This window comes from Zychaea mexicana, assembly GCF_025766255.1.
Source record: "Zychaea mexicana strain RSA 1403 chromosome Unknown BDB00scaffold_161, whole genome shotgun sequence".
In the NCBI taxonomy this organism is placed as follows: Eukaryota; Fungi; Mucoromycota; class Mucoromycetes; order Mucorales; family Lichtheimiaceae; genus Zychaea; species Zychaea mexicana.
The window spans coordinates 1-27,252 of record NW_026516824.1 but is presented as its reverse complement, the minus strand read 5'-3'; the positions used below and the strand labels follow the sequence as shown (position 1 = coordinate 27,252).

At 44.8% G+C, this 27,252-nt stretch overlaps 4 protein-coding genes across 4 annotated transcripts; all 4 read left to right on the top strand.

The window, feature by feature from the left end:
* Positions 1–5,988: 5,988 nt before the first annotated feature.
* On the top strand, positions 5,989–7,245 carry BDB00DRAFT_775412 (uncharacterized protein; the record flags this gene model as incomplete). The annotated part of the gene is made up of 3 exons (XM_053120223.1): positions 5,989–6,128; positions 6,246–6,310; positions 6,416–7,245. 3 exons carry the CDS (start codon positions 5,989–5,991, stop codon positions 7,243–7,245), a joined length of 1,035 nt encoding a protein of 344 aa, XP_052973167.1.
* On the top strand, positions 7,200–9,073 carry BDB00DRAFT_169233 (uncharacterized protein). Its single transcript, XM_053116313.1, has 3 exons — positions 7,200–7,384; positions 7,475–8,087; positions 8,187–9,073. The coding sequence occupies exons 1-3, from the start codon at positions 7,339–7,341 to the stop codon at positions 8,932–8,934; spliced, it is 1,407 nt and encodes a 468-aa protein (XP_052973166.1). The 5' UTR covers positions 7,200–7,338; the 3' UTR covers positions 8,935–9,073.
* A 4,448-nt stretch (positions 9,074–13,521) lies between these two features.
* BDB00DRAFT_879120 (uncharacterized protein) lies at positions 13,522–20,197 on the top strand (the record flags this gene model as incomplete). Its single annotated transcript, XM_053127828.1, has 6 exons — positions 13,522–14,329; positions 14,429–15,283; positions 15,375–16,756; positions 16,834–17,280; positions 17,350–18,884; positions 18,970–20,197. 6 exons carry the CDS (start codon positions 13,522–13,524, stop codon positions 20,195–20,197), a joined length of 6,255 nt encoding a protein of 2,084 aa, XP_052973165.1.
* A 2,731-nt stretch (positions 20,198–22,928) lies between these two features.
* BDB00DRAFT_879118 (uncharacterized protein) lies at positions 22,929–25,934 on the top strand (the record flags this gene model as incomplete). The annotated part of the gene is made up of 8 exons (XM_053127827.1): positions 22,929–23,024; positions 23,112–23,379; positions 23,461–23,689; positions 23,828–23,974; positions 24,046–24,075; positions 24,150–24,281; positions 24,358–25,066; positions 25,143–25,934. The coding sequence occupies 8 exons, from the start codon at positions 22,929–22,931 to the stop codon at positions 25,932–25,934; spliced, it is 2,403 nt and encodes an 800-aa protein (XP_052973184.1).
* Between the last annotated feature and the right edge of the window lie 1,318 nt (positions 25,935–27,252).

Genomic DNA, 27,252 nt, shown 5'->3' with positions numbered 1-27,252 from the left:
AAGAGGACAATAAAAAGCTCGGTCTTAACAAATCCACTAACCAGAGACTAAACACTAACAGACACTTAAATAAAGATACAGGGAGCTCGATCACTCTACGGGTGGTACTCACACGCAGCGCCTGTACAATTTTACCGCGGGATGTCTTTTTATAGCGAGGGGTGGTATTGCGATTGAATATGTGTATGACGGGATGTTGTAACATCAGTAAAAGCTATGTACTGAGTTTCGACGAGAGTATATTGTGATGCGGATGATGGACACGGTATCCCATTCTAGTAGCTATTACAGACTGAGAACATGGATCCCTTATTTCAAAATGCTGATGTATCAAAGGAATAATATAAAATAAGAAAAGGAGGAAACTCAGTCTTCCATTGATATTCGCGTTCATACACCCAATAAGAGAGAAAGCAAATGCTCAAGCAAAGCGATCTACGAATTCATGAGACCGCACTGTTTCTCCGTAGCCCGCGAGGACTTTAAATGAGAAGCAGGACGAATGTCCGGATGCCTGTCTTCGGAAGAGCAGAAGTAGATAGTATGCCGTTCGCGTGGAGTGATATGCACCAGAGCACCAGAGGGACAGGGCAGAGGAAAGGGCATGGATGTCATAGACGCTTTTAGCGACGGACAGAGAAAACAAAAAGGCACACGCAAGGACACTTCAATTGCCACCATCAGGATGTAAGGATAGAAGATCTTGACTGCAGGTGACAGGCTTTTGACACGATGACCAGATATCTTGAGAATCAGCCTTTGTTCTTCTTCCAGCAAAACCAAAGCGCGGGAAACGTAAGAGCATATTACTGATGAAGAAAGAAAGAGAGCGAGAAGAATGATAAGCAAGCTGCATACACACCAAGTGCTTTTTTGACATTGTGTGCCCACAATTTCTTCATTCGTTCGTTCAACACCTTCAAAAACATACAGACCATGGCAGCCACAGAAGCAGCAAGAACCAAAGAAAAGACAGCTTAAGCTGACAAGGCATGACACGCACGAGAACGCATGATGAGATCTTGCTCATATCAGCTGTCATCAAGATGGATTAGGTATCCATGACACTTGAACAGGCGATGATGATAGCTTGAGGCGTGACACTCCCCTCGAAAACCGCAACAGCCGAATGCAATGACATAGTGCTTCGACGTTGATACCATTGATAAATGCGGGATGGATGCGAACGAGCCTTCTTCATGTTCCTTGTTGAAAAGCAGCCTTGACAGAGAAGAAGAAAGTAGGAATGACAAGTGCATACGGCACAGATCCTGCATAATGCATTACGGCCATCCTAATGTATTACTTGTGTGAATGATGAAAGAAGAAAAAGACAAGGAACAAACAAGAGCTTTTTATAGGAACAGTGAGTGGATTACTTTGAATTCGTGTTCTGCTGACCATGCATAGCCAAAGCAACAGTAGAAGTGGTCCCATTTTTCTGGTTTACGATTACAGTAAAAAATACTCAGTTGAACATTATTGTCACGGAAGCAGGTCAATTATTCATAGATCAGAGGTGCTTTCTCGCTCCTCCATACAAACCGCAAACACATACTATGTAATATACTCTGTATAGAAGACAGGATGACTCATTTACACTGTAGTAGTAGTAATGCGTTTACATGAAAAGTGAGTTAGTTAGATCAAACGCACGCTTACAATAGATTATCATTGGATACATAAGAGCTCAAGACGGTTGCCTATTGCTCGAACAACGGAATACTGTAAACCTTGTCTGCTTTTTAAAGCTATGCTAATATTTGTTATCATTGCCTGTGGTGGTTTCTCCATCTCCACTTTTTGTTGACAAGCAAAAATCTTGATTGGCTTTCTATGTACCCGGAATTAAAGGTTGGATTTATTGTCCAAGTAAGTTGCCAAGATGATTATGCTCTGGTGAATCTGCTAAAGTAGCTTTGACATTTCAATAAGAGCTACAACTAGCACATTTATCGTGACAAGTACACAATAAAAGCGATTTTTATATTGTTGTCATTATTAGCTTCCCTCAAAGAGATTTTTATTATTAGCTTCTCGTGCCAATACTCCGAAGCTCCTTCTTTTATTCGTCATAAGCTTGTTACAGAAAACTGAAACTCAAAAATTGTGGTATTGAGAAGAAGAATGCCCTGGTCATAATCCGTTTTCCTCCTCCTTGCTGTTTGCAGCAATACAACTGACTAATCATTTCTTATGTTGTACCGGTCTGGAAAAAACAACAGAATAGCTCATGCTTCATTAAAATTAATTGATATCCTTATAGATACACAAAAGAGCTTGGACTTTAGTAATATATATCCAGTTTCAAATTCGAGAACTTTTGCATATGCTTTACAGAACATTGCGACTTGTTTCTTCTTCATAATGATAAAACCATGATAGCGGCGAAAGCCCAGCAATAGCATTGTAGTCGATTATAAGTAGTACATTTTGGGTTCAGCAGCCGACACAAAAATAGTAGTAGATACAAAGATCCAGAACGATATTCCATAATTAAGAGGGGAGGGATGTCTTTTGTGATGCATGTTGGCGTAAAACAAGAGAATGTCTGTTGCAATGTGGTGTAACATGACCACTGTTTCCATATTTGCATGATATACAGTGATGATAATGATACGTTCTTCATGATTGTTGATGTTTTTGAGAATAAGTGTATTCCTTGACGTATACATAATTATTAAATCTTGTCAAGACGGAGCTCACAGTAGTCGTTGTTGATACAAGAAAGGTGTATATTTCTTCATTGAATAAATCATTGTATATATTTGGTACAAGGTCGGATTTACTCGTGGAAGTTTGGCACGTGATTGGCCTCAATGAACCAACTTTTACACTGCTCTTTGTGTATCATGCAGGGTGGCCAAGACAAGCTTTCTATTCTCAGTGTACATACATTGACCGGAAGGAAAGCTGGTCGCGTAACTCGCGGATGAGAAAGAGGCGAGAGAAGGTGCTAATGATGTAGTTTCTTTCCCAGTCATCATCACACTATGCACTATAATATGTACATGTACTTCAGACTCTATGTATTAAATCATAAACACAAGGTATTGTAACACGCTATAATATATACACACGCATGAGCTTTGGCTATTCCTGCAACCTTGACTGAATTTTTTCATTTGCCATTGCTGGAGAAAAAAAGAGTGCCAAGAACTCGGCTAGTTTGTCTATTGTCATCCAATTGAAGACCAAATAATCTAAAACGGGGTAAAAGCATGTTGATACGTACAAGCTGATATATACATAATACATTTTACGCGCTTCGTCACCAACTTGCTCAGCAGTTGTTGATACTGTTGACTTGAACTTGTTAAAAGAACGAGTCACCCTTTTGTTGTTGTTCTTTTATTAACATCGCTGTAAGGGGAATGCTCAACTTTTGCTGCTGTCAAGTGGATTACAAACTGCACAGAGTGCATGTTATTCAAGGTAGCTAAAAATATGCAAGTAAAGAGGTGAGTGTGATCTGTTTTGCAGGTATAATTACGGGATTGTCCTTGAGAGCTTCATTGGTTTATAAGGAGGCGTAGTGACATGGGGCATTTACACTAGTATTGTGTCACACTTTACTAGTCCTGGCCTATCCTAAAGATGGAAAGTCGTCCCAAGAATTATTTTTTGGAAAATCGATCAACCGATCCGATCTTTTTTCCAAAGAGTAACCCCTCGCGCGTTAATTCTTAATAATACATTTTATAGTTTCGCGGGCAATCAAAGGGGGAGAGGGGAGTTGGTCAGCGCAAAATAAAAAGGGTTGTGTCGGTCATCGAGAAGAACGCGGGGCAAAGGACAGAACAGTTTTAGGTTTAAGAAAGGTATTTAATGGTCATAAAAAATATGACAAGTTCATTGCAAACCACAAGAACACAAACTCACAGGGTTGCTGCTGTTTGCTCAAGTACTACATGGCACAATGGGTCATCCTATGTCAAAATAGAACAAGATACTACATGTGACCAATGCTTGGGTAGAGGGGTGGGGACTTGACCACGAAGAGACGTGCGGGATCGAGAAAGATGGTACTTATACCCGGGGGGGGGGGAGGGCTGTCTTAGCACTTGACTAGCTAGCATTGATTTCTTTTTTTCCGGCATAATGAGCCGCGCGTACTTACGCACGTTTCATGCGGCTGTTGTATTAGGAGTATACAGTATGGGCGTACATGTCTGTATCATGTCGCTCCAATAACAATTCTAGCGCATAAACGTTCTCATCCCGACGTATTTATAATCGCTTGAATTGTCTGAGTCTTATATACGAATGCTATTAGTGGTGGATGTTCCACTCTTGACCCAAAAAAATTTATCGAGATCCCCTCCGAAAAGACCCTATTCGGGCACGCTAGTTAAAAAAACAAGGGAGAAAGCCAGTGTGACAAAGAAGTGGGCGCCTCCTGCGGTATTATTGTTGACAAGGAGGCGAGAGTAAGGGTTGTCCTTGCTCTCTTTGATGTGAGCATCGTTAGCTGGACGAATGGAAGTCTCTGGAAACATCGCTTGGCTTCTGTGTAACAGAGAACATATATGGTGTATATAGACTGCTAAGCTACTACTATGCAAAGCGATCCGTCGTCGTCCATCTCTAACACGAAACGAAAGTTTCTTTGTTCGATGGGTGTCCGATATATCGCATGCAGTCTTTCAGCCTTTTATTCTCTCTCTCTCTCACTCTCTCTTTCTCTCTATTCTCTCACGTATTCTTAACGGTGCACACTCACTTGTAACAGTTAGCAGCAGCAGCAGCAGCAGCAGCAGCAGCAGCAGCAGCAGCAATTCTCAAAGAAACAAGTGAACAACAGGTATTGTTATTGAAGCCTTTCAGCTTTCTCTTTGTTGAAAGAAAAGGAGCCGATAAGTCGGTACTGTACCGTAACGCTGAAAAGAAAAGCTTTACTTTTATTTGGGGTGGGTGTGGGTGAGCCTTGTGCGCTCTGTTGTTGCCGTGCAACCATTGTGATCATCGCACTAAATCAAATGAATCGACGATCGAGTAAAAAAAAATTTTCTTTTGACTCGGGGAAACTGATGGCATGGGCAACAGCAATGAGAGAGAGAGAGGGGAGCCAGTCCAATCCGCTTTAAGCGGTAAGGTAAAAAGAGAAGAAAGAGAAGAAAAGAGAGAGAAAGAGAGCCAGGAAAAAGCGCATAAGTTCCAAAAGCGTAAAGAGTCGGGATTTTTGGAAAAAGGTCGATATTGTCCTGTTTGGTGCATGACCGTATTTTTGCTCCTTTTCCACTTATTTTTCACTTTTTCTTATTTTCGTTTTCCCCCCGTATTTCACACACACACACACACACACACACACACACACCAGTGGCGTTCAAAACACTTCTTTCTTTCCCTCCCCCAAAACCCACTACTTAACTTTACGCTGCCGTCTATAACAATCTGCTGCTGCTTTTTTATTTTCTTTGCGGTACTGGTATGTTTTGGAAAAAACCACACATCGTCCATCTTATATACTCCCCCACGCATTCACACCATTCACAGCTGTGTACTTCTGCTGCTGCTGCTGTTGCTGCTGCTGCTGTTGCTGCTACAGCTGTGAGAGAGAGAACATCGTTACTTACTTTAAACCTCAACCATCTTTTGTATGTGCCGTCACCGATGTTATTCCATGCTTACAGAACAACAAGAATAATCATAATTGACCCTTATCGTCACAGTAACGACCAGCACACACACACGCTTCTTTACCACCACCCAACCACACTTTCAACAACCAAAAAAAAACCCCTTTTACAGAACATGACAAGACCCAACGATGGGTCCACCAAACCCAACAGCAAAGGACGTGCCGCCAACAGTCGCAAGCGCTCGTTGTCCTCGTCTGTCTCATCGTCATCCACATCCACCCCTTCATCCAACCTCTTCTCACCCTCATCCTCCGTTGCTTTCAACTCCTCACGCACATCCGTCGAGACACGCTCTACACAGAAACGACGACAGACGATGGCGCCAAGCAGTGATGAGTCTTCGGACATGTCCTCGCCACAACCATCAAGCGATGTCAGCAACTGCGGCAACAGCAGCAGCGGCAGCAGCAGCAGCAGCAACGGTGCGATTCCTCAAAGAATCTTTGTCCAGCGCAACGTGCCTGCCTTTCTGAACAAGTTGTACAGGTAAAATTTTAAAGAGTGCACAAAATCTATATATATATATATATATATATACAAATATGTGGACTATTTGTGTTTCGAGCCCAAAGACTATATATTGATCAAACAACACCAATGTAGCATGGTCAACGACCCAACCACAGATAACCTTATCCACTGGTCAAAAGACGGCAATTCTTTCATTGGTACTTTATATTTTCTTTTTCATCAACAGACTGTTGATGCAAAACCTGCCCATTCTTTCTCAACCCGACTATTGACGCTCTCTCTCTTCTATAAACCCAACGCAGTGGAAGGCCATGAACAATTCGCAAAGTCCGTTCTTCCGCGATTCTACAAACACAACACGTTCGCGTCCTTTGTACGTCAGCTCAACATGTACGATTTCCACAAAGTGCCCCACTTGCAACAAGGTGTGCTGATTAGCGATGCAAAACACGAGCGATGGGAGTTCAGCAACCCGAATTTTCAACGCAGCCGACCTGAAATGCTCGTGCTTGTGACTCGCAAACGCAACCGAGAGCGAGGCGACGAAGAAGACGTGAGCCTGGCCACGCTTGTCAAGGATATCACGGCCATCCGCAAACACCAGACAAGTATCAGCAGCGAACTGCACACCATGCAGCGCGACAATGCCGTCCTCTGGGAAGAGTCGTTGACCGCTCGCGAAAAACACCAGCGCCATCAGGATGTGATTGCCAAGATACTGCAGTTTTTGACAGCCGTGTTTAGCAATGACCGTGCGCTTGGCATGAGTAAGCATTCTATTTTATCATCATCGTCGTCGTCGGAGAGCGTGTTGATGGAGCATAGTGGTACGAGCACAGACAGCAGTCTTCTTCAAGGCGATAATAATAATAATAATGATGACCACAGCAGCAAAGGTATTTTTCTATGCACAACACCCATCATGCTTGTTAATCTTGGTTATGTAAGGTTCAGCCCTTTTTCTTCTTCTCTTGCTTTTGAGAAAAAGAGAAAGAGAGAGCGCACAGTCACATCATATTATATTATCATCGAAACCGACCACTACTGCTGTGCTTTTGAAAAACTCTCTCTACATATGCATATCATATGCTTCTTTTTTTTTCAAGTAGTAGCAAATGTCCCCCCCAATTGACACAACCCACCTCTTCTTTCTGTTCTGTATCAAAAAGTTGGAGCGCCAATAGTGCCTCGCCAATTAATCAAGGAAGCCGCGTCCTTGGCTGGAATGTCCATACCAGACGACGAGGGTCCTCCCGAGAAGAGTTTGTCGGGTAAGTGTGCAACACCTTCAAGCGTATCACCGCTCGATATACTCCTTGCCGCAACAAGATTGTACTCAAGCATCAACCTCACACCCGAAGCTGCAGGCCCGTCGATTTCCTCTTCTTCTGCAGAGGGGTCGTCGTCTTCCTCGTCTTCGCTAAGCACACCGTCGTCTACTACTGGCGATGCTGCTGCTGCCTTGGCGACAGCTTCTACCACTACTACCCCTACTACTAGTGCTACGATGACTGCTGCGCCAAGCAAACCTGATGTGGTGGCTGCTGCTACGGCAACAACAACGACAACAACAGCATCGTCCACACCATCCGCTTATTCGGCAGCAGCAATGCCACAAGTCCCATCCCATCTAGCAGCCACATCCATGCCTTTTGCAATGCTACAGTCCATTGATGACGATGCGCTCTATTCGAGTGGCTCGTCGAGCAGTGGTATCACAGACATTGAAGGCGGGATTCAAAATTGCACACAGACCATGGACTCGGCAGCACGGTCGGTTCAAGCAATTGCACAAGACATTGAAGACCTGCAGGTGAACGTCGAAGCGCTGGCGGGCGATCTAGGTATCAATCCAGGCCAGCTGATGGGCGATTTCAGTGGCTACTATGACCGGTTTGCAGACGATTACAGTCGTCTGATTGAATCGGCTTCGCACCACGATCGAAAACAACTCTTTGAACTGGCAAACAACCGGTAAACCCAACTTGCTTACTACTCCCACCCCCCTTCTCCATTGTCGTCGCCCTCTGCATGGAATAATACTAAACCATTTATATTTACAACCAACAATAGGAATCACAATAATCATAATCATAATCATAATAATAATGGTGTAAGTACTTGTTTAAGGAATACTGTTGCTGCTCGTGGCGGCGCCGCTTCGGTGGCGAAAAACAACAGCAACAACAACGATACAAGTTCTTTTACATGGGGTACTGACGCATCATCCTACGCCTACAATTTGGCGTTCTCTTTCTTTCAGCAGCAATTCTTACATAACTACAACAACAACACCATTGCTGCTCGTCGAGCCTCATCTGCGGCGAGTTGTGCACATCGTGTGCCTTCTCCTGTATTAAGATCAAGTGTTGAATCGTCCTTTTGCACAACCACTACACCCACTGTGCCTCATCAACCTCATCCAGCCATAGTGGATCAACAGCAACAACATCCTGCATTGTTTCCTGTGCCTGTGCCTGTTCCTGTTGCCATGATGCCTGGTCAACAGTTACAACAACATCAACAGCAGTCAATGTCGGCTGCAGAGACAGCAGCAGTAGCAGCAGCAGCAGCACAATTTCAAGCACAGCAGGTAGCGGCGGCTCAACAGTTTCCGGTGCTTCCGGAAGAATACATGGCGCTACTGACGGCTCAAGCACAACAAACATACGCAGGCATGGCAGCAGCAGCAGCAGCGGCAAACAACAACAACAACAACAATGCTGGTGCTACTGCTCATGGTGCAGCAGGAGCAGTTCCACAACCACCGACAACGGAAATGCCAAGCAGCAAGGGATATGCCGATTCAAGGAAGATCTAAGTCGCTCGCCTTCTCTTGTGTCTCTATCCTTTTCTTTTTTTTGTTTGTTTTTTTATATATAAACCCCCCCCCCCACCATCAATGATATCCCGCCTTACATCAGCAACATATCATCCATCATCCCATCCCACCTTATTACCATCATATCATGAACTGTTTAAAAAAAAAGGGAATCCAAAACCTATCATATAACGCAATGAACACACACACACACACACACTTTCTCTACTTTACATCTATGCTTCTTTTTTTTTCTTTCTCTCGTCGACTTCTCATGCATGCACGTATATTACATACTGTCACTTTTTTCCTCTCTCTCTCTCTCTCTCTCTATTAATGGCTTTCTCATTCTTTTAAAAAAATCAGGAATTAAGAAATCTTGTTACTCTTTCTTTCCTACTCTCTCTCTCTCTTTCTCTCTCTCGTTTTGTCTATATCGTCCAACAAACGATTATACTCACACTCTATGCCATCTAAAACTACTTCCATTATGTTGTCAACTTTCTTTTTGTTCTGATCGCTTGTTCAAAAAATGAGCATTTCCAGCTTAAAAAACATGCATATGTAGTGAGTATTTCCTGTATGAAAAGTGCTATAGGTACGAGTTTTTCTAAACTGCTTTTCATATACGTGGTTGTATTGTGAAACCTCATATAGCCAATCCAATTGGCGTCTTCAGCTTGATTGATTGACATCCTGGGATTGAGCTTGGTGTGTTATCAAATATTGAGAAAGAACAAAAGCATTTGCAAAATTAATACATGTCATTATAGTGGCAGAATAGAAGCATATAAGATCTAAGAAAAATCAGCGTAATTGAAACCGTTGCACCCATTTAATGAGCAGTTTTACATTATAAAAAGTATGATAATAGCTAGTTATTTTGATAAGGGCCATCCAAAAAGAAGAGTAGACAAAAACTCGTACGCAACTCAGACGTATAAGACGCCATTCAGGTTGGCTATAGAGGTTTCACAAGGAAAAAATAACTAGTACCTCAAGTACTTCTCTTCATGTGTATGTAGTGAGTATTTCCACCTGCCTGCTTTTTTGTCAGAATAGAAATAAATTGATCCGCATTACAGACACATTTCTTAAGGCGTGGCTTGACATTAACTCAATTATTAGGTTTCCGCTTTTCATTGGGTCTTGACAGAGATGATAAAGCTTTCGGCAGTGCCGCTTATCATATGTGTAAGTATGTGCGCACTCAGGGCTTGCCACATTTTCCAGTATTCGATCAGGCCAGATGGGTTACTGTTGTATACACGGCTGGTACAGCCACTACTCTATGTTCCATAATGTTTTATACAGCTTCTTCCCTGTCACCAATAACCAAAAGTTAAAGTGCTGTCACCTTTTTGCACAGCTTGTATCCTCTCTCTCTCTCTCTCTCTACATATATGCAAACAGCATCTATATGCGTTCATCAAAAACGTGTCCATAATCCCCTTTTTTTGAAACGCCCCAAGGCAAGTTGGATCCCAAACAACCCAAAGCCATATTGACTCGCTACAGTATGCAAGTAATTTAAAGACCAATCCCTGCTGCTCAAGGAAAGGGTGGTCGTACATAATATCTCTTCAAGGGGATCTGTTAAGATTGTCACCGACCCGCTTGAGTGTAGTATTTAGGAATTCATTGAGCAGCATCAAGGTTGAATAAAAGGGTTATGCTAACGTCGTATACGCCCGTGAGGCATTCATGGAATGGAAGCAACTAATAGCTTTTACTTGTAGCAGCTTCTGATGTTCGACTGGACTTTGGGCTGTTGAACCTTTATGTAATCCGTCTCGTGAGGTAGCGAATGATAATGATGCTAGTGACCTCAATGAATATCGTTCTCCAATCACTCCAGGCCGATCTTATATAGGCAGCATGTTCATGTTATAGTACCAGTTTTATTCTTGACGTACGTATTGTTGACTAATCCCTTGTCTGTTATTGCTACACCCTTGTAACAATGTAGAACGTACGAATACAATGAAAATGAAGGTGAGATTGCAGTATTGACTTTTCTTTCGTTCCATCTTGTATCTTTAATACAGTAAACAAGGTTGTTATATCATCGTTGTCGTGACCAAAATTATTATTTGTGGTGACGCTACCTCTCCTGTGTCAGCAGCGCCCGTAGAAATAGCAGACGTTGACATAATGTTCACAAAATCGTAGTAATAGTAATAGCAGCATAATATAAGCGTGTATCAACCTGTAAATAATCACCCTCTGATCCTTTTTCTTTCCGTCTGGTTCAATCGCATAGCCACCACTTCTATAACATACCAAGTAACACAGCCGTTGCCATTACCTCTGGCGGTTTCGCTAGATGATAGCATATGAACGTGCACTTTACTATCTCAGCATACATCGATAGAAGCACTTGGGTTTTCGATAGCATTTTATGCTCATATTCGAGTTAAACACATCATCGGTCCTTTGTAAACGCATGTTGTCTGTTATGGAGTCAAGGGAGTAAAGGGAAGAGAAAAGAAGCGAGAGAAGAGTTTACAGAAGTAAAATAAAGTGAGAAAGCTAAATATGGCATGTTGCTCAAACATATTCCTAGCCAACAACAAATGGGAGTCTGAATATCACACGCACACAAACACACACATTATTAAAAACAGAAAGTCGGATCTCACGCGTCAGGACAACTTTATCTGTTCCGTCCCTGATGTTCACGTTTCATAAACAAATGGCAACGTCGGTAGGTTATGTGCGCTGTATAAGTTATCAGAAAACACATACGTGGCGTATGACGGGATTATAGAGTATATAGCGATATGGTTTAAGCAGTGGGGTAAAACTGACCGCTGATAAAATAAAGCATATTTCTGCCTATCCCGCATTTCGGTTACACACATCAGTTTCTTCCCGCCTGTTTGCGAGAGAGAGAGAGCAGGATATTTATTTTACGTTATCAAGGCCACGATATCTGGAAAGAAGGACCGCTTAAGGAGGAGATTATAGTGGGGAAGATCTTTTATCTCACCCTCTCTCTTTCTATGTGTGTGTGCTAGATCTTTCTCTTGCTGTGTTTATGCCGTTAAGAAACAAATGATACACACAATGGGATGACTGCTGATGGGTTGAGCATCACCACCATCATCTGTTGATAATAACTTGTCCCCCTTGTTCGTATGTACATATATGGCATTTTTGCCCGGTGATAAAACATGGAATGATGATGTAAATGCAGCGTGGGTGGTGAGAGGGGGAGGACGAAAATTCCGAAGTTCATTATCATCCGACCCTTAACGACACTGATAAGACATTCCGCATATTTGATTGGCTGCCTAAATCAGACAGATCTTGTGTCACCCACTCTCAGATCCCCTCCTCTAGAGAGATATAGACTGTCCAAATACCGTAGGTATATATACTATAAACATGCTTTTTGCCCAAGCCAAACCTTCCCCTCCACCGTGCAGAAAAAAAAAGCGAGGTCACATTGTCATGTTGCTCCACCCCGAAAGTAACCGATTGACAAGGGCAAATCCATTTATTTCGTATTGTTGGTTCTTTTATCCCCAAGGGGAATAATAAACAGATTAAGGGACAGGGCCCCCCACCCTTTCCATCAATAATTGTTGCTAGGTGAAAGTAACCAAGCGGGTGTGGTAGGACGATCCGTTGCTATGTTTCCTATTTCTCCCCAAATGACGTGGAGCAAAAAAGCAGCTTATACTACTGCAAGGAAAAAAAAAGATTTCGGGAAAAGTGTAGGTTGGATTGGGCGGAGATAAATGGAAGAGGGCAGAAGCTTGTCTCTGCTTTTTGCTCGACGTTGGTTGGTGCATGATAAGATGGGAGATAACACATTCCGAAATGGGGGTATAGGATAGTTCCGTTATACTCTAAAAAAGTCCAAACGGACAAAATACCCCCCAATTCACATGGAGATTGGACGCCAAAACATTTCACACCACAAACACAACGTCAGAATCTTTATTTTGAGAGAGCGTGCCTACCTACTAGAGATCAAATGAGTAGGCTACTATATCCAGTAGACAGAAGGTTGTACACACCACATACACAAGACTTTATAGAAAAGGGGAAAGTTTTGTCAGCAAGAAATGTACGAGAGAAAAAAACAAAAGAGAGTTCACAGCATGTGATCTCAAAGTAGAGATCAAGAAGATGTTATCATTGGTTATCCGTCGTCCGAGATAAGGGGATCCGGGATTATCGTAAGCCAGCCCAGGCGAGGCGACTACAATCACCAGCAGCAGCAGCAGCACCCACCCACCACGTCCTCGACCAGAACCGGATCTAATAAAGGGTGCCTCCATTTCTCAAATTTTTTCGGTTTCTTTCTTGCTGCGTCTTTCTCTTTTCCACTCTTCTTATTTGCTTCTTTCTCTCGTATAGATCAAAAAACCCCCCCTCTCTCTCTCTCTCTATCTCGCTCGCGTGTTCTCTTTTTGTTCATTACCGCACATATTCCCCACCCTCGCCTGCTTCTTCTTTCTTCATTATACATACTTCTTACAAAGCAGCTATCTCTTTTACTCTCTAACTGTACATACAGCATCTACATACTTCCTCTATAAAAAAAAGACTCTCGCCTCATCCAAGCAACAAACAATGTCGTCGACTATCAACACTATCACTACTCCCACCACCACTAAGAACACCTCATGGGCCGAAGCCATCCCTGCCGCTCAGGGCTTGTACAATCCCGAATACGAAAAGGACGCATGCGGTGTCGGCTTCATGGTTCACGTCAAGGGCCACCGATCCCACAAGATCGTGACCGACACCAGCAACATTCTCTGCAACATGACACATCGAGGCGCCAGCGGTGCCGATATCCGCGACGGTGACGGTGCTGGTGTCATGACCGGCATTCCCCATCAGTTCTTCGTCAATGAAACGACACGCGAGCTGGGTATCCAGCTTCCCGTCGAAGGCCAATATGCCGTCGGTAACCTGTTCATGAAGGGCGACCCTGAGACCGTCAGCGAATCCAAGCGCGTGTTTGAAGAAATGGCCACTGCTTTGCACTTGAAGGTACTGGGCTGGCGTTCTGTCCCTCGAGACTCGACCATTTTGGGCCCGGCGGCCAAGAGCAAGGAACCCGCCATTGAGCAGCCTTTCGTCGTGCTGGCTCAAGACGAATTTGATGAGCGCTACTTTGAGCGTCAGCTCTATGTCTTGCGCAAGCATGCTACCCATACCCTCACCATGGCCAAGTGGTTCTATGTCTGCTCCTTGTCGAACAAGAACATTGTCTACAAGGGTCAGTTGACGCCTCGTCAGGTTTACCAGTACTTCCATGATTTGAACAATGTCCAATACACCACCCACTTTGCTCTTGTTCACTCGCGTTTCTCGACAAACACTTTCCCCTCCTGGGATCGTGCTCAGCCTATGCGTTGGTGCGCTCACAATGGTAAGCTTTCTCTCTCTCTCTCTCTTTTTTTTCTTTGCTATTCCAAAACATGATCAATGACAAGGAAAAGTAATATGATCAACTAAAACACACAATCAGGTGAAATCAATACCCTTCGTGGCAACAAGAACTGGATGCGCTCGCGTGAAGGTGTCATGCAGTCGGACAAGTTTGGAGATGAGCTTGAATTGCTCTACCCTATCATTGAAGAAGGTGGCTCCGACTCTGCTGCGTTCGATAACGTGCTCGAGCTGTTGGTCATCAACGGCATCCTCACCATGCCCGAGGCTGTCATGATGATGATTCCCGAAGCCTGGCAAAACAACGACCAGATGGCCCCGGAAATGAAGGCCTTCTACCAATGGGCTGCCTCCTTGATGGAACCCTGGGACGGTCCTGCTCTGTTCACCTTTTCCGACGGTCGCTACTGTGGTGCTTCCTTGGATCGTAACGGCTTGCGTCCTTGCCGTTACTACCTCACCAACGATGACATTATGATCTGTGCTTCCGAAGTCGGCACCGTCTTTGTCGATCAGGACACCGTCATCCAAAAAGGCCGCTTGCAACCTGGCCGTATGCTTTTGGTCGATACCGTCGAGGGTGTCATTGTCGATGACAAGCAGCTCAAGCTCCAGACCGCTGCCAAGCAGAACTTTTCCGAGTGGATCAAGAATCAGCGCATCACTTTGCCCGATCTCGTCGAAAAGACCAACGGCGTCAAGCCTTTCGAGGCCCAACTCGATGAATCTACCGTTCAGGCTGATCCCCGCTTGAAGGCCTTTGGTTATACCTTGGAACAGCTCAACTTGATCATGGTCCCCATGGCCTCTACTGGCAAGGAAGCCCTCGGCTCCATGGGTAACGACGCTGCCCTTGCTTGCTTGGCTGAACAGCCTCGTCTCATCTACGAGTACTTCCGTGAGCTTTTCGCTCAGGTTACTAACCCTCCTATTGGTAAGTTATCTTTTTGGGAACATGTGTGCATATTGTCTTCAGGAAACGGAAAGAGAAACTCATTCGTGATTGCCCTGAATTGATGGAATAGATCCTATTCGTGAGGAAATCGTAATGTCGCTCGAGTGCTCTGTTGGTCCAGAGGGCAACATTCTGGAAATCAACGAGTCGCAAGCTCACCGCTTGAACTTAAAGTCGCCTATCCTCACCATGGAAGAATTGAACGCAGTCAAGTCCATGTCCCAATTCTACCCCGACTGGAAGGTCGCCACCGTTGATATCACCTTTGCCAAGTCCGATGGTGTCCAGGGCTATGTCGACGCTTTGGAGCGTGTGTGCGCCGAAGTCTCTTCCGTCATTGAGCAAGGTTACAAGGGTGTTGTCTTGTCCGATCGCGCCGTCAATGCCGACCGTGTTGCCATTTCGTCCTTGATTGCCGCCGGTGGTGTCCACCACCACTTGGTCCGCAACAAGCAGCGTAGCCGTATCGCCCTCATGGTTGAAACCGCCGAAGCCCGTGAAGTCCATCATTTCTGTGTCTTGGTCGGCTATGGTGTCGACGCCATCTGCCCTTACTTGACTATGGAAACCATGATGAAGTTGCACCGCGAGAACGCTGTTCACCAAGACTTGACCCCCACCAAGTTGATCAACAACTTCAAGAAGGGTATCGACAACGGTATCCACAAGGTCATGTCCAAGATGGGTATCTCCACCTTGGCCTCGTACAAGGGTGCCCAGATCTTTGAAGCCTTGGGTATTGACGACTCTGTCATTTCCCGCTGCTTTGCCGGTACTGCTTCCCGTATCAAGGGTGCTACCTTTGACATCTTTGCTCTCGATGCTCTGACCTTGCACGAAGCTGGTTTCCCTACCCGCAACGTCGTCCAACCCGTCTCGTTGCCTGAATCGGGTGAATACCACTGGCGCCATGGCGGTGAGCCCCACGTTACTGACCCCATGGGTGTTGCTCACTTGCAAGACGCTGTCCGCGAAAAGAACCAGAACTCGTATGATGCTTACACGCGCAATGCTTACGAGGCCATCAAGAAGTGTACTCTCCGTGGTATGCTCGAGTTCAACTTTGACGACGCCAAGCCTATCCCTATCGAAGAGGTCGAGGATTGGACCAACATTGTCAAGCGCTTCGTCACTGGTGCCATGTCCTACGGTTCCATCTCCATGGAGGCTCACTCTTCCTTGGCTATTGCCATGAACCGCTTGGGCGGTAAATCCAATACGGGTGAAGGTGGTGAAAAGCCCGAGCGTTCGTTGCCCATGGAAAATGGTGATACCATGCGCTCTGCCATCAAGCAGGTTGCCTCTGGTCGCTTCGGTGTGACCTCGTTCTACTTGTCCGACTCGAACGAATTGCAGATCAAGATGGCTCAGGGTGCCAAGCCTGGTGAAGGTGGTGAATTGGCTGGTGGCAAGGTTTCTGAGGAAATTGCTAGCACTCGTAAGACTACTCCTGTAAGTTTTAATTTCCGTCTGATTGTGTTTTACGTGAAGGAGTGTATTTACTAATGTGTTTGTACAACAAACAACAGGGTATCGGTCTTATCTCGCCTCCTCCTCACCACGATATTTACTCCATTGAAGATTTGAAGCAGCTTATCTATGACTTGAAGTGCTCCAACCCCCGCGCTCGTGTCTCCGTCAAGCTTGTCTCCGAAGTCGGTGTTGGTATTGTAGCTTCTGGTGTCGCCAAGGCTCGTGCTGATCACATCTTGATCTCTGGTCACGACGGTGGTACTGGTGCTTCGCGTTGGACCGGTATCAAGTACGCCGGTTTGCCTTGGGAATTGGGTCTTGCCGAAACCCATCAGACTTTGGTCTTGAACGACTTGCGTGGTCGTGTCATCGTCCAGACCGACGGTCAGATCAAGACCGGTCGCGATGCTGTTGTTGCCTGTTTGCTCGGTGCCGAAGAGTGGGGTTTCGCTACCACCCCATTGATTGCTCTTGGTTGTACCATGATGCGCAAGTGCCACTTGGTAAGAATAATTTTCTCTCTCAATCACGTGTAACGAATGCATTTTGCTAATCTTTCTAATTTTTTAAAGAACACTTGCCCTGTCGGTATTGCTACCCAAGACCCTGAATTGCGCGCCAAGTTCCAGGGTAAGCCTGAACACGTTGTCAACTTCTTCTTCTACCTTGCCGAAGAAATGCGTTCCATCATGGCCAAGCTTGGTTTCCGCACCATCAACGAGATGGTCGGTCACGCCGAGTTCTTGCGCGTCAACGAGTCGCTCCGCACCTTCAAGACTGCCAACCTTGACTTGAGCCCCATCCTCACCCCCGCTGCTTCGCTCCGTCCTGGCGTTGCCAACGTGTGTGTTACCAAGCAACGCCACAACTTGCACACCCGTCTCGATAACTATTTCATCGATGAGGCCGAAGCTGCCTTGGCCAACAAGGAGAAGGTCTATATTGAAAGCGATGTCGTCAACACCGACCGTGCTCTTGGTACCACCTTGTCTTACAACGTTTCCAAGCGTCACGGCGAAGCTGGTTTGCCTAATGAAACCATCCACATCAAGTTGAAGGGCTCTGCCGGTCAGTCTCTCGGTGCCTTCCTTGCCCCTGGTGTCTTTTTCGAATTGGAAGGTGATGCCAACGATTATGTCGGCAAGGGCTTGTCTGGTGGTAAGGTCGCCATCTACCCTCCCAAGACTGCCTTGTTCAAGTCTGAAGAGAACGTCATTGTCGGTAACGTCTGTTTGTACGGTGCCACTTTTGGTCGCGCTTACTTCCGTGGTATGGCTGCTGAACGTTTCTGTGTCCGTAACTCGGGTGCTATTGCCATCTGTGAAGGTGTCGGTGACCACGGTTGTGAGTACATGACCGGTGGTCGTGTTGTCATTCTCGGCAGCACCGGTCGCAACTTTGCTGCTGGTATGTCTGGTGGTATTGCCTATGTCTTGGATATGGAGGGCAACTTCAAGCAGAATGTCAACATGGAAATGGTCGAGTTGGAGACTGTCAACGATCCCGAGCGTGTTGCCGAGTTGCGTGATTTGATCGAGGATCATCGCCACTACACTGGTTCCGAAATTGCCGACCGTGTCCTCAAGAACTTCAACCAATACTTGCCCAAGTTCGTCATGGTCATGCCTGTCGAGTATCGCGCTTTGCTCATGAAGGCCCGTGCTGAAAAGGAAGCTGCTGCCGCCGCCGCTACCAAGGAAGAGCCCAAGAAGTGCGATCACAAGCCTGTTGAAGCCGCGCCTGAGCCCGTTGTCGATGATGTCGAAGACAGCTTGATGGATGAGGCTACCGTCCTTGAACGCCGTGCCAAGCTCGACAAGATCCGCGGTTTCATGAAGTACAAGCGTCGTGGTGAACACTACCGTAACGCCAAGAAGCGTGCTGGTGACTGGGAGGAGATCAACAACCGTTTGACCCGCCCTGAGCTCCACGAACAAGCCGCTCGTTGTATGGACTGTGGTATTCCCTTCTGTCAGTCGGACACTGGCTGTCCTATCGGTAACGTCATTCCAAAGTGGAACGAGCTTGTCTACAAGGATAACTGGAAGCAGGCTTTGGATCGCTTGATCATGACCAACAACTTCCCTGAATTCACTGGTCGCGTCTGGTAAGTACTTGAATTACGAAGTTACTGTCTATATTATTCCAAGACACGTTTTATTAACATGGTTAATGTCGTTTCTTTACTTTAGCCCAGCTCCATGTGAGGGTTCGTGTACTCTGGGAATTTCTGAGCCACCTGTTGCTATCAAGTCCATCGAGTGCGCAATCATTGACAAGGGTTTCGAAGAAGGATGGATCGCTCCTCAACCTCCCAAGCAGCGCTCAGGCAAGAAGATCGCCGTTATCGGTTCAGGCCCTGCTGGTCTCGCCGCCGCCGATCAGTTGAACAAGGCCGGTCACTTGGTCACTGTCTACGACCGTAATGACCGTATTGGTGGTCTTTTGATGTATGGTATCCCCAACATGAAGCTCGACAAGAAGATCGTCCAACGCCGTGTCGATTTGCTCGCTGCCGAAGGTGTTACCTTTGTTCCCAACGCTCACGTCGGTGTTGACGTTGATGCCAACACTCTGCGCAACGAGAACGATGCCCTTATTGTCGCCACTGGCGCCACCTGGCCCCGTGATTTGAAGATCCCTGGTCGCGAAGCCAACGGCATTCACTTTGCCATGGAGTTCTTGCAAGCCAACACCAAGTCTCTTTTGGACTCCAACTTGCAGGACGGCCACTATCTCTCTGCCAAGGACAAGCACGTTGTTGTTATTGGTGGTGGTGACACTGGTAACGATTGTATTGGTACTTCGCTCCGTCACGGCTGCAAGTCGGTCGTCAACTTTGAATTGTTGCCTACTCCTCCTGTCAGCCGTGGCAACGACAACCCATGGCCTCAATTCCCTCGTGTATTCAAGGTCGACTATGGTCACTCAGAAGTCCAGGCCCACTTTGGCAAGGACCCTCGTGAATACTGTGTCTTGTCCAAGGAGTTCACCAAGGATGCTGATGGCAACGTGAACGGTATCAACACTGTCCGCGTCGAATGGACCAAGGATGCCTCCGGCCGCTGGCAGATGAAGGAAGTCGAGGGCTCCGAGCAGTTCTTCCAGGCTGACCTTATCTTGCTTTCCATGGGTTTCTTGGGTCCTGAAGAAGCCGTCGTCAAGCAGCTCTCCTTGAAGCAGGATGGTCGCAGCAACGTCGAGACTTCCAAGGGCAAGTATGTCACCTCGGCTCCTGGTGTCTTTGCTGCTGGTGATTGCCGTCGTGGTCAGTCCCTCATCGTCTGGGGTATCAACGAAGGTCGCCAGTGCGCTCGTGAAGTCGATCTCTTCTTGGAAGGCAGCACTTACTTGCCTGTTGCTGGTGGTATCAACCGCCGTGCCGTTGTCAACCGACAGGCCATTGAAGCTTCCGCCTAAGTTATCACTACTGTTCTTACATTGCCCACACAAAACAACAAATCTTTAATCTTATACATTCATATATACATATCCATTGTACAAAGCTTGCGTTCTTTTCCTTTTCTACACATTATATACATATATATATTATCAAAATTAAATTGGAGTTTATTTGATCTAACGAACAATATGCATATGAGTGTTATAATTGTTATGGCACTGAATGATGTACCGAAGCAAAAGACTTATGCTGTAAGAAGGAAAAAGTGCTGGAAAGGGAGTAGCGAAAGGCAAAGGTAGTGGCTACATTATAAAATAACTCACGAATTCAATATTTGGTTGCAGTTCACGATAAGGCATATATCTGGGTTGTTCTGAAAATGTAATGTACAAAGTTAGTTTCATCCTGAGGAAGCGATCAAGTATCGTTGAAGCCGTGCGTGGGTGCTTTAAAGAAAAGTCAATTTCATTAATCAAAGCAACAGACAACTTGCTGTCCTATGCAACGCACAATGGAATATTTCGATGCTTTCAAGTTAGACGATTTTTTTATTTGGAGTGGAAGGGTTGTGTCAGGCACCGTACCCACAGAAAAGTTCTATAGCATACGGTGGGATTGGAACTTGCCATCAAGAGAAGCGTTCCATAAGCGAATATCCGCTCGATCTGCCATACCAGGCAGGGTAAGCCGTCTGCTCGAAGGTAAGTGTAAACAACTTTGAAAGCCAAGTCGGCTAATACCCACGTCGAAACATGACATTATAAAGGTGTCACGAACAGCAAGATGAAACTCGCCACATCGGATATGAATGCATTACGTCAATATGTTCAAGACATGTTATCCATCGGCAAGCGTTTTACTCGAGCAGAAATAAAAGCAAGGTATCAATCAAGATGTTCACTGAATCCTCGGTCTTCTGAAAAGAATTGCTCCACAGGGATTGGAAAAGTCCTTTACATGATGGCATACCAGTCTGATCGATCTAAGGTCGAGCAAGAGCTTTGGTGATAAACGATGTAACAAGATATAGCCAATTAAAGCCTTTCACGTTTTGCTATTACTACTTATTCATTACTGCCTTACCAGGCTCTCTCACCGACACTACTTACTGAAACAAGCGAAAGTACTTCTTTGCTGTAGAAGAAAAAAAAAGCAGCTCATGACACTATGTCAACGTGTAGCATCAGTCCCAACACTACACTGCTACATAGCTGCCCAAGATTTCGGGAGAAAAGACCCCTTCTCCTTTTCTTTGATACATTAAGTGCCGTTCCCTAGATACTTTTCATAAGCATCTTGTTATTTTTTTCATTTTTTAGAAAAAAAAAACACATTTTTGTATGCTCATTGCGTATCAGTAATCTAAAACCAGAACTATTTACTGATGATGCAGTGATGTTGGTTGTCACTACTACCCACGGGTGCATAATAAATAAGTGCTTGCAGTGTCTTTTGTCGGAAACGGAAAGTTGTTGTGTGTGAAATAATTCTTGCTTTTCCCGTTTACCGCATCTCCCGCATTTTGCTTCGGATGTTGATTTCGCGATCCGCGTTTGAGCTTAATCGAGCGAAATACTCTTCGAAGAAATTCTCCAACGTAAACATCTCTGTTAAAAGATGTTAGTGTTCAATACGTATATCCACACGTATTAGATCATATATAAAGCATGGATAGCTGAGCTCTCGGAGAGTTCCCCTTTCGGTGTTGTTGATTGATGTACCTGCATCTGGCTTTATTCATTGCCTACTGGTAAATTCCACGACAAGTAATATAATAAGACTGGAAAGATGACATACAATGATGCTATTATAGCATTCGAGCTTGCATTGCTATCCAGAAGGAATCCGTTCAATTATGGACTCTCAAGAATAATTCGGTCCGATAAACCCTTCGCATATATCTGAACAACTGTTCGACATATTGTAGATTGGGTAACTCTAGTTTGCAACCCCATCTTCTTTTTCAATAGCCGCACTATCTACCACATCTGCTTTTGTATGATGCTCGCTTGTAGACTGGCTATATTTATGTACATCTCATCGTCGCGTTTCAATACAATTGTTATGCATGTAATCCTCTTGCAACGGAGATTAGTTACAAATAGTACTTTTTCCTTCACATATCGAATGTTGTGTCACCCTTGATCCCATTATTGACATTTCGTGAGTAAAACGTGCATTCTGCCATTGTGTGCTCAATTTGTGTACAACTTGGATTAATACGTACACGTATTGTTATGTTCTAATTATGTAACAATAAGTCTTAACAATCTATGGTCTTTTTGTGATGCTAATGATAAAATTTTCATGATACGTACGTAATATTACATTAAATGCTAGCGATGCCATCTTTAGAAGCTTTATTGACGCCACCTATGCAAAGGGGCATGTTATTACTTGATATCTGCGTTGATCTAAGCAGAGTAATCGACGGGAAAAATATCCGTGTTGGCCAATGATTTGGCGTTTCTATGCTTTAGCTTGCTAAAACAAGTTAAGGCGCTTCCTGATTTACCTAGCATGCGTGCCTATGGGAAAATTGTTCGTCCTAAAACGGATGACTAGTCGGACACAGCCGAGCGGAGGAATGATTAACCCACCGCCCCTTCGAGTGTGCTCAATGCAGATGGTTGGAGTTATCCAACGCAGTTTTTTGTGGGGAAAGCAGATCCGCTTAATATTTGCCCGATAATTCCCACACACAAAGATTCGTTTTTTTTCTTCTTTTTCTTAAAAGTTCAAAAGCCAATGAGGGAACACGAGGTCTCTGACGATTCGCATTCTATTGCTGGCAAAAAGCGTGTTCGAGCAACTCAAGCCTGTATTTTATGCAGGAAAAAGAAGGTACAGGAACAAACAAACAGAGCCTTTTAATAAAATAAAAGCACAGGCGTTGTCATTTCAAGTAGCTAAAAAATATATGCAACCTAGATCAAATGCGATGGCACCAAACCTGAATGTTTACATTGCCAGGAGGCAAACATTACTTGCGAATATTCGGAATGTCGAAAACGTGGGCCGCGCAAAGGATACGTCCAAATACTCGAAGAACGCTTAGCGCAGCTAGAGCAAAGAATATCTACTGATGATGCTGCTGCTGCTGAAAGGAAGAAGCTGACAATGCCTGCAGTAACTGGTGCTATTTATGATCCTGATACACTTCTTCGTGTGGAGCCACGGCGTATCATGGAAAAGAAAAGTATGGTGTTACCGAGTGTAAATGATGACCATATGCGCATTAAGTTACTTACATTAGTTAATGCTGTAATGATTGCTTTAGGTATCAATGAGGGGATTCCAAAGAGTCTTTCTGCAGGGCCTGGGCAAAATCTATACAGTGATGGTGAATCCTATCTTCCTATGGATATCGTAATGCACCTTGTCGACCTCTTTTTCCAGCATCTTAATTCCGTTTTCCCAATTGTTCATCGAAGAACACTCAAGCAGTCAATCCACAACGGCACGGTATCCAAACCACTACTATGGAGTATTATGGGTATTGGCGCAAGGTAATAAGAAACTGTTGTATACTTCCTGTGGGAGCTCTCATCTTGCTATAGTATATAAAAAGTGAGGGTCTGTTGGGATCTATAGATGACTAAATCGTAGGAGCGAAAATTTAGATTTTCCGACCATCCTTCTATCAGAACAGATCCTCCATATTGGGCAGGAGAACGATTTGCGGTGAAAGCAACGTCGTTGATTGATGCAACCATGCTTGAGGCTACTATACCTAATTTGCAATTTTGGGGTAATATGGCTTGTTTAGAGTACGGACGCGCATCAGGATCAAGGTTAGAAAAACGAGAATCCATCTTTATAACCACAAGATGAAATTATGTTTAGAAAGCTAATGTATTGTTAGGGCATGGATCTATGGAGGCTTGGCAGTAAGGTAGGTGATAGAGGCTTTACATGATACGAGACATGCTCGAGACTAATTCCCACATTTGTTTATGGCTTCTACAGAATATGTCAAGAACTTGGTCTCAATAGAGAAGAAACATTGAGTGCACCTATTTTGAAGAAAGACGGCTCCGTGGATACAGCTGCCATGGCATTGCGACGGCGAATCTTTTGGAGTTCATATTGTTTGGACAAGTATGTCTTGTGCTCTTTGTTTTCTTTTCCGACGTTGGTGTAACTTGAAAACTAAGATTCCGGGGTTGTTTATTAGATTTGCTAGTGCAGGCACATCACGCCCGCAATATTTCGATACTTCTGACTGTGATGCAGTATTGCCAAACGTCACCGAAAGTATACTGCTTCGCGACTTATTCCAATGTGTCTCTGTTGAAGGCAGAGAGCTAAACAGCGACTCGTTGATGGATATTACTCGACACTATTTGCGCATGATGATGATCTTTGGTGAAGCAAACAAGTTTATGACGAAGGCCAAATCCGATTCGGAGTCCGTCACCTGGCCGCCGGTTCCTGAGTTCAACAACCTCGATGCACGATTACGCTCTTGGAAGAGTGACCTTCCAGAGCAGTTCCAATTTTCCCTAAACAATCTCAGCGTTCATAAACGAGGTGCCAGTAGAAATTATCTGACCTTGTGGCTGTCAACCCACGCAGTATGGTGCACAACAATGATGGTGTTGCACCGCGGTAGTCTTGCTTACAGCGAAGTCGAGCTTAAGGATGTCCCTGAAGATTTGTATCGACGCATCCAAGCCAGTATAAGCTGCTGCAAAGTTTCCATCGACGAAGCGATGATTATATTTAGAGCCTTGAAGGAGCTTTCTGGACCTAACGTGTTACCGTACATGGGTTACAGCGCTTATATTTGTGCGACGGTTTTGATGACTTCTACGTTTTCCAAGGATGGAGAGTCGTTCAAAAAGAGCAGTAGCGCGTTGAGAATTTTGTACGCGATGATTGATGTAAGCAGAATCGTTTATTTCTGAGCATTTTCAAACTATTGTATGTACTTGGAATGTTCTCTAAAAACATGAACAGGGTCTGGCACCATACTGGCCGATGTGCGAGCGTTTAGCTCTTACGACAAGAGATCTCCTATTGACGCATAGCCGACTCTACGATACCCAGTATCGACATGATTACTATTCAAAATCATCCAATGCGAGCGAGATGAACGAAAGTACCACGGATGCTTCTCCTTTATCGTCAAATGATAACAGTGTTCCAGCTGCTTCACCAGCAAGTTCTAGCGTGGAAAACACTACTGAAACACCAGTGACGAGCACAACAAGCAATAATCAGAAAAGAGAAAAGGGGCGACAGGAAAGACAGCAAGAGCAGCCGCAACAACGGGATAGAGAGAAGGACATGGAGCAACAAGCACAGAATTCGCAACCACATCAACAACAGCAGCAGGCAGGATTTGCACAGATGGAAACAAGAGATCCTCCGCCCCAGCAAACATCTGCCTTGCCGCTTTTAGCAGAATCTTTCCCGTTCACAACGAGTGACGGTGAGATCGATTTCAACAGCTCGGAATTCTTGTATGACAGTGCCTTATTCGGTCAAATCATGTTCGATGCTGCAAAACCCAGTCCTTCAACACCAACTGGCTCATCAGCAGCTGCAGCGACGACTATGCCTCTGGGTGATATGGGTACTTATCCATCTGTATATATGGCCGGATCGTCACTGTTTCCTACCGATATATTAGGAACCAACAGCACCGCTAACAACGCCACGTCTAATGGACCGGCAAGTACCGCTGGAACGGATACTGTAGGCGGATTAGTCGGCGACAAATCATTATGGGATGAATCTTCGACATAACCGCACGATATTTCCCACGACAAAACCATAATGTGAATCAGCACTCCAATACACAAAGCACACCACTTTTACCCTCATTTTCATCAACCTTCTCACCGTCTTGGGCTTTAAACTACTGTCTACAGCAAGATAGATTCCCTGCACCTAATTCGTCTTTCAGATAGCATAATCAAAACATCACAGATCGCTCATTCTTTATTTGTATGATACAACGCATGTATTTTTATCCATTTTTATTTTTAACAGCTTATGAAAAGGAGTTAAACGGTTTCTCAAAGTGTGGAAGTTTGTATAGTAGTTACTGCTAATCTGCCTGATTAATGTCTAGTAGAGAAATAGGGCAAGCACTTTGAAATGTGCTGTCTACACTTACATTTAGAATGTAGACAGCACATTTAGAGTGTAGACAGCACATTTGAGAGTGTAGACAGTACATTTCACGTAAGACCTTTTGGAAATCGTATGGAAGCAGCGCTCGTTCCCAAAGGTTTTGACCGACGAATGACGAAGCCATTCGACTGCTGGGACTCGAAACGGCGTATCCGTGAGACACAACGTTCATCAAGCCAAGAACGTGTTTCTTTTAAATACGTCAAATCAACAAAGACCGTATATGTTAGCGCGAACGTGGTAAGCCTTATATACGTCTTTTTCCCGATGGAAGTTAGGATGGGATCTAAGATGTAGAGCATATAATATGTGTGCGTGCTGTTCTCAATGATGCTGAAGAGCTGTAGATTGTTTTGCCTTTTGCCCTTTTATGTATGAAGTCCGTCAACACGGATGGGCACGGATCGCTATATGTTAGTGAGATATATGCATATAGTAGAGTTACTATTTATGGTAATTAGCATTCGCGATGGTTGTGGATAAAAGGGTCTATTAGAACTGGGAATTTGTACAGGTTGAGGAATACCAGATGAAGTGATATAAAATGAGTTCAAGTGGAAGAGGGAGTCAGATGCAAAGTATTAACATGGAGGAGAGAACGCGTTTAGAAAGCGATACTGGTTTGTCGGTAAAATGGGTTGTTGGTGGGTTGGGACAATTTTAGAACAAGAAGTGACTATGCGGCAAGACTGGCTTGCTCTTTTGGTGATGGATAAGTGACCGGCTCTCCTTCTTTCTGGATTTTCAAAAGGCTGCTCTCGGTTTGTTGTTCGCGTTCTTCTTCTTCCCTGTCGAGATGGATCACCATGTCATCTTCCTCGTCCAGTTGGAACGGAGTATACCGCCGTTTCCAAACTTGCTCATAGAACCGCCTCCGGCAATCGGCATGGTATCGACTTCCATGTACACAATCACAATCGCCCATGCC

Coding starts and splice junctions, on each gene's coding strand:
- BDB00DRAFT_169233 (XM_053116313.1), top strand. CDS start 7,339: ATGTCCATACCAGACGACGAGGGTCCTCCCGAGAAGAGTTTGTCGG. Junction 7,385..7,474: donor TCCCGAGAAGAGTTTGTCGG/GTAAGTGTGCAA, acceptor TCACACCCGAAG/CTGCAGGCCCGTCGATTTCC. Junction 8,088..8,186: donor TTTGAACTGGCAAACAACCG/GTAAACCCAACT, acceptor AACCAACAATAG/GAATCACAATAATCATAATC.